The sequence below is a fragment of the Ornithorhynchus anatinus genome, chromosome 9 (genome assembly GCF_004115215.2).
Source record: "Ornithorhynchus anatinus isolate Pmale09 chromosome 9, mOrnAna1.pri.v4, whole genome shotgun sequence".
Classification (NCBI taxonomy): domain Eukaryota; kingdom Metazoa; phylum Chordata; class Mammalia; order Monotremata; family Ornithorhynchidae; genus Ornithorhynchus; species Ornithorhynchus anatinus.
Genome location: NC_041736.1, coordinates 44,769,798 through 44,782,192, shown reverse-complemented (window position 1 = coordinate 44,782,192; position 12,395 = coordinate 44,769,798). Strand labels below are relative to the sequence as shown.

Genomic DNA, 12,395 nt, shown 5'->3' with positions numbered 1-12,395 from the left:
AACCAGCACATCACAGTAATCATTTTTCAGTTTTTCATCTGTAAGCATAAATAATAATGTTGGCATCTGTTAAGCGCTGACTAGGCGCAGAGCACCGTTCTAAGCGCCGAGGTAGATACAAAGCCCTTACTGGTATCAATACGCACTGTTTAGCCCACAGTGAAGTCCAAGTGGCCGAATATATAACAGAGGCTGATGGTTTGTTTCTTCTTTTTCCCTCGCACCATTAAAGTAGAAAAATTTATGACAACTAGCAAACTTTCTCCTCCCCTTCTCAAGGCCGTTCGCCAAGGTGTAGTCACCTGACCAACTCTCCCAGGATGCTTCAAGGCTAAACCTCCACTGGAGACAGCAGCAGCAACATTTCCTTCTTGGTCAACCACCACTGCTCCGACTGTATCCAAAGTTCCCGAGTCGTTCTCCTGACGATAAACAAAGCACAAAATAATGCCGTGACTACAGTATCAAAATCATGAGGGATTAGTTTACCGGAATAATTAACTACGATTTGGGGGCAATGCCAAATGACAACAAAATTAAGCCGAGCCTCAAATGTGTCCTCTTCCAAACTCCTAAAACGAACGTAAACCTTTAAAGGGATACGGACTTATCATCGTGCCACCCCGTAGGCACTCGAACACCTATTAGACGACTGATGCGATGTGAAATTTCTTTATCACTAAAAGATGATAATACAATAGTCAAATTCAGCTCAGCAAACTCTACCCGTACAGTCGGTCCTCCTAAAACATGGGGCGGGGAGGGGGGGTGTATTCTTAATGTATTCTGCATTCAGGAAAACTGGCATTTTAGAATTCACCCTGTGCCCGATGCCACACACGTGACCACAGCCATTTCTTCCAACACCATGTCACGTTCTAGCCGGACAAAAATATGTGGTCAGAAATAAGTTCCTTAATAGGTTTCATAGTAAATGAATCAATCCATCAGGCCAGAGGCAGAACCAGGGTTAGAACCCAGCTCCTCTGACTCCCAGGTCTTTGTTCTTTCCATTAAGCCACACTGCTTTCCACCCGAAAACATACAAGGAGCTTACAATCTCGTTACCATCAATTAACATTTACAGTGCCAAACTGGCCCACGAACTGTGCTTTTACTAACATCATAAATTAAGACAGTAACCTAAAACTAATCACAATGATAAATATGTCGATCCCTATTCTCAACTCAGCCTTAAGATTTCCTGAGTAAAAACATGGAAAGTCTTCTCTTGTGAATTCCATATTTTGATCTGATCGTCTCATTCTTCAGGTGATATATGGTAAATCTGTTTATTTATTAGACCCCGCCCAATTGCCACATCTTCCCCAAACAAAAAAGAAGCCCTAGTATAGGGAAAGAGGAACTAAATAGTGCATGATTTTGAAAGTAATCGGGGTAAAAGTTTCAACTTCAACTCTCAGAGTAACACTGGAATCAACCAAAATCAAACCTACTTACTGATGAAAAAATAAGCGCTGTTTCCACGGGCACATTCGATATTATAGAAACTAGGATATCACAGAGTGGTTCTTCAAGCAAGCTGCAGGTCGTTATTCTGGCAGGACCTCGGATGCGACACCACTTGACTTGATATAGGGAAAGGGGGCTGGGAAGTGGACAAGGCGGAGGCCTCTCCTTCTCCCACTCCCCCAGACTCACCGGTAAGGGAGGAGGCGTCGGCTTCCTCCTCTCGCCCCGATGCCGCTTCCGCACTATCCCTCCTCCCCCCTCCCTCTCCTTCCCCTCCTTCGAAGCCCATATCATTCGCCTCTACCACCCACTCCAGTTACTTGTCGCCGTCATCTACCGCCCTCCCGGTCCCACCTCCGACTTCTTCAACCACCTTGACCCCTTTCTCACCTTCCTTCTCTCCTTCTCTCTGCCCACTCTGATCCTCGGAGACTTCAACATCCATACGGATGTACCCGACGACTCCTCTGCCGCCCGCCTGCTATCCCTCCTCGACTCTGCCGACCTCCTCCTCCACCATATCGCGCCCACTCACCGACTCGGTCACACCCTCGATCTCGTCATCTCCTACCGCTGCACTATCTCCTCACTCACCAACTCTGAAATCCCTCTCTCGGACCATAACCTTCTCACCTGCCTCATCTCTCACACTCCCTCCCCCTGCAAATCTTCGCTACTGCCCCACAGAGACCTCCGCTCTCTCGATCCCATCCGTCTTTCCAATAGCATCTCGCCTCACCTTGCCGCCCTGTCCTCTCTTCCCACTCTCGACGATCAGGTCTCCGCTCTCAACTCCACCCTCACTACTCATCTCGACTCTCTCGCCCCCCTTTCCCTCCGCCGCTCTCGCGCCACTAACCCACAGCCCTGGATCACCTCCTCCGTCCGCCTCCTACGCTCCTATGCTCGAGCTGCTGAGCGCCGCTGGCGAAAGTCCAAGCACCGAGCCGACCTCACACACTTCAAATTTATCCTTTCCTGCCTTAACTCTGCCCTCTCCTCCGCCAGGCAAAGCTTCTTCTCCTCCCTCATCGACACCCATGCCCGTCACCCCCGCCGATTGTTCCGGACCTTTAACTCTCTCCTTAGGCCCCCTGTTCCTCCCCCTCCCCCATCTCTCACCCCTAATGATCTGGCCACCTATTTCCTCACGAAAATCAACACGATCAGGTCTGAGCTCCCCAAAGTCACCCCTCCGCCTCTCCCCTCCCCCCCAACGACCCCCTCCCCTACTTTCCCATCCTTCCCTGCAGTATCCTCAGAGGAGATCTTCTCCCTCCTCGCAAGTGCCACCCCCTCCACCTGCGCCTCGGACCCCATTCCCTCTCACCTTCTTAAAACCATCGCCCCTGCCCTCCTCCCTTCCTTAACTTCTATTTTTAACCACTCAATCTCCAAGGGCTCCTTCCCCTCTGCCTTCAAACACGCCCACGTCTCCCCCATCCTAAAAAAACCCGCTCTTGACCCCACTTCCCCCTCCAGTTATCGTCCTATCTCCCTACTACCCTTCCTTTCCAAAATCTTAGAACGAGTCGTCTACAATCGATGCCTAGAATTCCTTAACTCCCATTCTCTCCTAGACCCCCTCCAATCTGGCTTCCGTCCCCTCCACTCTACCGAGACTGCTCTCTCTAAGGTCACCCGTGACCTCCTTCTTGCCAAATCCAACGGCTCCTACTCCATTCTGATCCTCCTTGACCTCTCTGCTGCCTTTGACACTGTCGACCATCCCCTCCTCCTCCATACCTTATCTCACCTTGGCTTCACGGACTCTGTCCTCTCCTGGTTCTCCTCTTACCTCTCTGGCCGATCATTCTCGGTCTCCTACGCTGGAGCCTCCTCCCCCTCCCATCCTTTAACTGTTGGAGTTCCTCAAGGGTCAGTTCTTGGCCCTCTTCTGTTCTCCATTTACACTCACTCCCTCGGTGAACTCATCCGCTCTCACGGCTTTGACTACCATCTCTACGCAAATGACACGCGGATCTACATCTCCGCCCCTGTCCTCTCCCCCTCCCTTCAGGCTCGCATCTCCTCCTGCCTCCGGGACGTCTCCACCTGGATGTCTGCCCGCCACCTAAAACTCAACATGAGCAAGACTGAGCTCCTCATCTTCCCTCCCAAGCCCGGTCCGCTCCCAGACTTCTCCATCACCGTGGATGGCACGACCGTCCTTCCCGTCCCGCAGGCCCGCAATCTCGGTGTCATCCTTGACTCGTCCCTCTCGTTCACCCCACACATCCTATCCGTTACCAAGACCTGCCGGTTTCACCTCTACGATATCGCCAAGATCCGCCCTTTCCTCTCCACCCAGACGGCTACCTTACTATTACGGGCTCTCGTTATATCCCGGCTAGACTACCGTGTCAGCCTTCTCTCTGACCTCCCTTCCTCCTCTCTCGCCCCGCTCCGGTCTATTCTTCACTCCGCTGCCCGGCTCATCTTCCCGCAGAAACGATCTGGGCATGTCACTCCCCTTCTTAAACAACTCCAGTGGTTGCCTATCGACCTCCGCTCCAAACAAAAACTCCTCACTCTAGGCTTCAAGGCTCTCCATCACCTTGCCCCTTCCTACCTCTCCTCCCTTCTCTCTTTCTACCGCCCACCCCGCACGCTCCGCTCCTCTGCCGCCCACCTCCTCGCCGTCCCTCGGTCTCGCCTATCCCGCCGTCGACCCCTGGGTCACGTCCTCCCGCGGTCCCGGAACGCCCTCCCTCCTCACCTCCGCCAAACTGATTCTCTTTCCCTCTTCAAAACCTTACTTAAAAATCACCTCCTCCAAGAGGCCTTCCCAGACTGAGCTCCTCTTCCCCCTCTACTCCCTCTGCCATCCCCCCTTTACCTCTCCGCAGCTAAAGCCTCATTTTCCCCTTTTCCCTCTGCTCCTCCACCTCTCCCTTCCCATCCCCACAGCACTGTACCCGTCCGCTCAACTGTATATATTTTCGTTACCCTATTTATTTTGTTAATGAATTGTACATCGCCTTGATTCTATTTAGTCGCCATTGTTTTTACGAGATGTTCTTCCCCTTGACGCTGTTTAGTGCCATTGTTCTTGTCTGTCCGTCTCCCCCGATTAGACTGTAAGCCCGTCAAACGGCAGGGACTGTCTCTATCTGTTGCCGACTTGTTCATCCCAAGCGCTTAGTACAGTGCTCTGCACATAGTAAGCGCTCAATAAATACTATTGAATGAATGAATGTACGTTTGGAGAGAGTCTATACCTCTGTCTTACTATTAAACTCTTTTAAAACGGTCTCTGTCGAGCAAAAACTAAAGGCATTCCATGTGGCATTCTTAAAGATAAATACTGAGGGGCTGGGGGTGCCCCTTAATATACTAAATTCAGCCAATAAAAAAGCTGCTCTGCTGCATGGTAAGAGCGTCATAAAAGTCAATTATATTTGAAGCTGAATTATAACAACGTTCAGACAAAGACATGATATAAAGAACAGAGGCAACACTCCATAAATGCTTATTAAATAAAATAGAAAACTTCAGTCATTAAGTAGGTTTCAAGGGACAATCCCAGTTCCCCCAATCGCCCCAAAAATAGTTTAGCCATGGCATAACCCTGGCGATCGAGGTCCATTTTCTAGCCCTGAGGTGAACTGGAAACAGGTTAAAAACTCGGGGGCAACAAGCGATGGCGGCAAAGTCTGCACCCTGTTTCTGATCTTAGGAACATCCCAGAATTTCACTGCGAGGTCAGATAAAGGGAAAAAGGAACATTCTTTCTAGGAATATATTTGCAAGTAAGGAATAACCGAATGAGGAAGTTAACTTTATTCAGGAATGAGCACAGAAATATTTTCTAACCAGAACACCACCGCTCACAATCTGGTGTACGCTTCCCAGGGCTTAGTACGGGGCTCTGCACACAGTAACCACTCAGTAAATACCAATGATGGGGAGAAGTCTCTGGGAAGAGGGAGATGGTCATGAGGTCTTCCTGCCGCCAAGGGGAACGGACAGGAGAAAGACAGTAGGGCTCCTTGAGGAACCACATTGGGACCCACGGACCCAATTGCTTCCTGAAGCGGAAATGAAGATTTTTGAGAGGTCTGGACTAGGCACAGTCGGCCCTGGCCAGCGGAGATGCAGGGCCACGAGTCAGAGTGGCAGTGGAATGGCTGGGGGTGGCCCTCCGGGAGCAGGAACCATCGAAAACGGGCTCCCCGGGGACCGGCTAGAGGCCCAGACTTCCACGCAGAGGTATTGCCAGGTGAAAAATTGACCATCCGGTGGAATTTACTGAGTGCTTGCTGTGTGCGGGGCACTGCGCTACACGCTCGGGAGAGAACAACGTAGCTAAGTTGCTAGCCAAATTCCCCGCCCACATGGAGCTGCCGGTCTAGAGGGAGCGACAGCCATTAACACGCAGTAAACGATGGATAGGCACGTGAGGTCGGTGGACCTGAGGACGGGGTCGATAAAGGCTGCAAATGGGCAGCAAAGGGAGTTGGAGCGGAAAAGGGGAGGAAGCGGTCGCGGGATCGGCCGCTGCTGGGGGAAGGGCCCGGGATGGCCTCGGATGACGAGCCGGGGGCGGGCCCGGGCCCGGCAGCCCCTTCGGCGCCGGATCTGTGCGGGCGGCCGAAAGGGCCTCCACCGCCACGGCAGAATCGTTTTCACACTGAAATGGCATTTTCGGAACTTTTTCATTTACCACATTCGACTGCGGGCCGGTCTGGTTTACTTCCACCTCGGATAATATTAGTATATTTAGCCACGTTATTTCATCAATAGATGGGCAAGATATACCCTATAGGTATTTCCTACAGTTCGAGCACTTAAGAACTCTAAAGCCACAGGACTATATTCATTTTTAGGCAGAAAGACACCAGTTGATAACTTTCATTTCTTCCTAAAATGTATAGAAGAAAGAGTCTACATTTAAAATGGCAATATGGAAGTAAAGAGACGGCTGAGAACACTGTGCAAATACATGAAGAAATAAAAGTCACTACCGAACTCTTTCAAACCGCAGACTTAAGTGTCTACAGAATCACTTAATCATTTCAATCACTTAAACTTCAAACGTCTATGAGCTTACAAAAGGACAGGACACTTAGAGATTCTTTCTTTCTTTTCTGAGATGAGTAAAAGTGGCCCCTAAAGATTTATCGAGACAGAAACACATTTCACCTGACTTGCGAAAGAGAAAAATTAAAAATATAACCAGCCGAACTAAAAACTATTACTAGAACTCTCTCACTCCCAGGAAGTGCTCTCTTTTTCTTCGGCAAATATTGTTGCTATCCTAAGTAGACAAAGAAATGTTTCTTTTGGAAATTTTTCCATTTGCAAACCTCAACTCACCTCTAACTGAAATATTCTATATGCATTACACTGAATGAATTCTAAATTGTGAAATTCCCTTTATCCCTGATTCATCTGATACAAGTATTACCATTACTTTCCACTTAAATTTGTGCAGTTACTTTATTTTTCCAAAGTGTCACTGTAAGCTATACCAGGACAGGGACCATATATTTTTATTTGATTGTACTCTCCTAAGTATCAAATATTCACAAGATCAATTACCTCCATTTATTCTGGGAACACCCTTATCAAATAGAAGGGAAATGATATTTTTCCCCATTTACAGATGAGACAACTGAGGCGCAAAAAGATTAAGTGACCTGCCCAAAGTCACAGAGCAGGACATAGCAGAATTGGGTCTAGGACTCAGATCTCCTGACTCTCCGCCCCGTGCTAACTCCATTAGACTAAACTGCTTCCAATTTTCTGTTTCTGTTTTACACTCTATCTACAAAGCAGTCCACCATGGAAAAAGCGCAGCCTAAAAAGGCTTTAATGAAGCATTCTGTGAAAAATGGACAACAGAAAGGCAACCACAGTTCCTCTCCACATTAAAAAAAATAAATTTTGAATAGTCTTTTTGAAGAAAAGGGAAAGGGTCTTGACCGCTATTTTCCATACCGTCGCGTCTTACTGAAGACTGTTATAAATCAGAAATCACTCGTGCATCAGTCTTCTAGCATTTTAACTAGGGTAGCACAAAAGATGAGAATGCTTAGGACTGTGCCAAATTATCACTGAGGAAAACAAAAACTGATGTCACTGAGTGGATGACAATACGATGGATTTACTGTAACTCTGAGCCGGGACCCAAAAAGGCAGGTGAGTTCAACCAAAGCGGAAAATCCCGTTCCAAATAAAGCTAAGTGCACCTAAGGGTCCGAAACACCTGTATGAACACCTCCATATATATATATATTCAAGAAATAGCTCATCACTAAGTCACACTGAGAAGTAAATAGGATGCTTCAGCAACGTTTTTATGAAGTGCAAAGAAATATCGGCATTTTAGCTTTAAGAACTCTTCATAATTTAATTCAGGTACTAAACGTTGGCGAGTTTCAAAACCTACATGTAATGATGGATTGTTTGCTTCTTAAGTATTAATTTTGATATTTGTAAATAAAAGGGCATATACTATATCTAGTCAGAAATCTTTCCAAATATCGTGCTGAATTCTGCGCTGCTGCTTCAAGTGTTATCATCTGTGAATTTGACTCTCCACGTTAGAGGAGTAAATGCAATTTATCAGGGTGGAGGTACAGAACCTGAACAGAATGGCAGTGTGTGTATCCGGATACAAGCCCAGGAAGTTCAAAAAAAGTGACAGGGAAGAATTGAGTTTTGAAAAGTCAAAATTCCATCTATGCCATTTTCCCTGATGGAGACACGTACACTCTCATCTGTCCGGAGGTGGTGACAATTAGAAGTGGGAAGCAGCAAGGCCTTACTGGAAAGAGCACCGGCCTGAGAGTCAGAGAACCTCTGCCTCTTAAAAAAATAATAATAAAAATAATGATGGTATTTGTCAAGCGCTTCTATCTACCAAGCCCTCTTCTAAGTGCTGGGGGAAATACAAGGTTATTACGTTGTCCCAGATGGGGCTCACGGTCTTAATCCCCATTTTCCAGATGAGGTCACTGAGGCCCAGAGAAATTAGGTGACTTGCCCAAAGTCACACCGCTGACAAGTGGCAGAGCCGGGATTAGAACCCACGACCTGTGACTCCCAAGCCCGGGCTCTTTCCACTAAACCACGTTGCTTCTCTTGCTTGCGCTACGTGATCTCGGGCAAGTCACTTGGCTTGTCTGTGACTCAGTTTCCTCATCTGCAAAATGGAATTCAATACCTGTTCTCTCTTCCATTTAGCCTGTCAAGTCCTTGTGGGACAGGGTCCGCGTCCAACCTTTCATTCATTCATTCATTCATTCAATAGTATTTACTGAGCGCTTACTATGTGCAGAGCGCTGTACTAAGCGCTTGGAATGAACAAGTCGGCAACAGATAGAGACGGTCCCTGCCGTCTGACGGGCCCACGGTCTGATCGGGGGGAGACGGACGGACGAGAACGATGGCAGTGAATAGAGTCGAGGGGAAGAACATCTCGTAAAAACAATGGCGACTAAATGGAATCGAGGCGATGTACATTTCACTGACAAAATAAATAGGGTAATGAAAATATAATAGGGTAACCTGATTATCTTCTATCTGCCACAACATTTAGTACAGTGATTGGCACATAGGGAGATGCTTAATAGTACTGGGCTCTGCACACAGTAAGCGCTCAATGAGTACTCTTGAATGAATAAATTAAATAATACCAACTATTATCAATAGTAATAAGAAGAAGGTAACTCTACTTGCAATTCTGTTTTCTTGGCCTAATGGGATGCACCTTTTTTTCTCCAAACAGAGGCACCTTCCTACACCCTATAATTTCATTCAGTTGTATTCGATGAGTGCCTACTGTATGCAGAGCACTGTATAATTTAATACGTCCATAAGCGTTGCGGACTGTGAGAGCGCGTAAGCGTTGAGACATCCGGGGAGGCATCACCTCGGTGAAGAAAATCAATGAGAGAGAATTTCGCCCGGAGAAGGTGGGGGTTTCGGAAGGGCCCGAGCGGAGCTGAAAGGGGAGGGGGTTTCAGGCGAGAGGGCGTGAGGAGGCAAAGGTGACCGTGAGGTGAGTTTGGCAGTAGCATACGGCACGACTTGGAGAGTAGCGGGTGAAGGGGGTGGATAAGGAGAGAGTTCATGGAACGCCTCGAAGCCAAGGTCAGGGGCTTTGCAAAGGAAACAGGTAGCTACTGGAAGTTTCTGAGGGCAAAGGTGTAAGCAAAATGACTTTTTACTCAGGCTGCGGGGGGGGGGGCAATCATAGGGTGAAGAAGCGGGGAGAGATTAGAGGCAGAGAAACGGGGCAAGTGGCCGATCCGATCATCTTAACTTAAAAATGAGGAGACCCTGAATTACAGGCGGCTTTTGGGGTGACCCCAAGAAATAATCTGGTAAGAGGATCAGCGGGATTGAGTGGCAGACTTCATGTGGCAGTTTCGAAGCTAGTGAGAAGGTGAAGATTACTTCAAGATCGTGGGACCGTGGGGCCGGGGGACGGTGGAACTGGGGCCACAGACGGGTAAAGAAGCAGAATGAGTTTGAGAAAGGAGATGAGGTGCTCGGTTTTCGACACGGTCAGTTTGCAGATGTCACGGAAAGAAGAAGAAATGTGAGGCTGCAGATCAAGACGCTGGTATAGGAGAGATGGAGTCGAGAGTCCTCCGCCGCGAAGTAGCGTCTAGGCCGTGCCGGGAAGCGGAGCGGCCCAGCGGAAAGAGCGCGGGCCTAGCCGTCAAAGGACCTGGGTTCTAATCCCGACTCCGTCGCTTACCCGCTGTGTGATCTTGGACCGGTCGCTTAACTTCTCTGGGCCTCAGTTATCGCACCGGCAATATGAGGGTTCGGGACCTGTTCTCCCTCCTTCTTACTCTGTGAGCCCCATGAGGAACCTGATCATCCTGTATCTACCTCAGTGCTCAGCACAGTGGTTGGCACACAGTAATCGCCGAACAAATACCACAGTTATCATCAGTAGAAGCGGCGTGGCTCAGTGGAGAGAGCCCGGGCTTGGGAGTCGGAGGTCGAGGGTTCAAATCCCGGATCCGCCGCTCGTCAGCTGTGTGACTTCGGGCAAGTCCCCTCACTTCTCTGTGCCTCAGTTACCTCATCCGGAAAATGAAGACTATGATGAAGACTGTGAGCCCCACGTGGGACAACCTGATCACCTGGTATCCTCCCCAGCGCTTAGAACAGTGCTTCGCACATAGTAAGCCCTTAACAGATACCATCATCGTTATTATTATGGGTTCGAATTCCGGCTCTGCCACTTGTCAGCTGTGCGACTGCGGGCAAGTCGCTTAACTTCGCGGGGCCTCAGTTACCTCATCTGTAAAATGGGGATCAACTGTGAGCCTCACGTGGGACAAACTGACGACCCTGGATCTATCAAAGCGCTTAGAACAGTGCTCTGCACACAGTAAGCGCTTAACAAATACCAACATTAATTAATTAATTAATTATTGGAAGTATTATTCACTAAAGCCATGCAAGTGGATGAGCTCCTCCCCGAGAGGGTGCCGTAGAAGACCAGGACCCAGAAAAGAACCCCGAGACAAGCACGGTTTAAGAGAAGACACAGAATAACGCTGAGATTAGGAGCAAGAGGAAAATAAGGTGAATACCGTGTCACAGAAACCGAGGTGAGAAAGCGTTCCCGCAGGCAGGAAGTAAATCAACTGTGTCAGAGAAGCCCACAGAGCTACTTGGAGCCGCAGCAACAGAGCTCTCCCGGCTCTGAACTGAGAGTCTCAAAATAATGGAGTAAATGCAGAACTGGAGATGACATCGGAGCAATTCACATTCCGTTCATTCCGTCACAGACCCATTAAACACCGGTCAAGTCTCCAAGAGGCAACCCGAGCACTCTCATTAAGCCCAAATGTCTTACCTGTAAATATTCTAGCTACATTTTCCCACGGTCTAAAGAAGCACAGCGCGTCGGTTTTGCATCACGACGTGACACTATTTCCGACCATTAGACCGGCGCTGGGCACCTAACAATAATAATAACGATAGCTGGCATTTGTTAAGCGCTTACTATGTGCAGAGCACCGTTCTAAGCGCTGGGGGAGATACGGGGCAATGACGTTGTCCCACGTGAGGCTCCCAGTCTTCGTCTCCATTTTACAGACGAGGTAACTGAGGCACGGGGAAGTTACGTGACTTGCCCACAGTCACACGGCTGACACAGTGAGCGCTTAACAAACACCATCATCATCAGTAGCATTTGACTCAGCCAGCTCCACCGTAAGGGACGTCGCCACGGTCGGCCATCACTACCGGAACGCGTTCTTTCCACTGGCTGTTCTCTTCTACGAATTTCAAGAACCGCGGCGACTTAATTCTACCGTCCCCATCTGAACCCGGTACGCCGAACGACGAAGGCTTTTCTGTTCCTCGGGCACGCGTAGCCTTCGCCAGTTCGCCTGTAACCGGTACAGGCCGAAACTCAACGGTGATAGGAGAGGCTCCTCAGTTAAACCGGAAGCCACAGTCTTGACCGCCCTTTCTCAGAGTATTAACGATGCGGAAACTGCTCGTCCCCCAGATGACGTGCGGTCTGAAGCCGTTAGCGCCACAAAACCGAAGCAACAGTCAGCACCAGAGAAGCGCGGACAAATCACTGGGGATTTTTAGCTTATTTTCCATTAAGTAAAGACCTGATCGATACGGGCCTTTTGTTTTTGTTCCTCCTAATCAATCCCTTACCTCCAGAAGAGAGGGAAGGGTCCCTTTTCTGGTTTCGGTAGAGCAGTAAGCCCCCTTGTGGGAACCTTCAGGCTTGCCTCTTTGGCCTGCTGTATCGAAGCTCTTCGAATATTCGAAAGATTTCCTGCTGTTTCAGCCTCTTCCACAATTCTATATTATTTCCGCTACCCTCACGGTATCGGTGTAAAAGGCATTCCATTTCTTTCCCGGTCTGACTCGATGAGATCGCTCACCTCTCCCTCCCCGGACCTTTCCACGAGCAGTTACCCGAC

General features: G+C 48.8%; 1 protein-coding gene across 6 annotated transcripts in view; it reads right to left on the bottom strand.

Annotated features, from left to right (window-relative positions):
* Nucleotides 1-12,395, bottom strand: part of TASP1 (taspase 1) — a 121,672-nt gene that overhangs the window by 60,242 nt on the left and 49,035 nt on the right. For all 6 annotated transcript variants that reach the window (XM_029071868.1, XM_029071870.1, XM_029071873.1 and 3 more), the window contains one exon: nucleotides 303-422. In XM_029071868.1, the coding sequence (XP_028927701.1) occupies nucleotides 303-422 (120 nt within the window). The remainder of the gene's footprint in view (nucleotides 1-302; nucleotides 423-12,395) is intronic.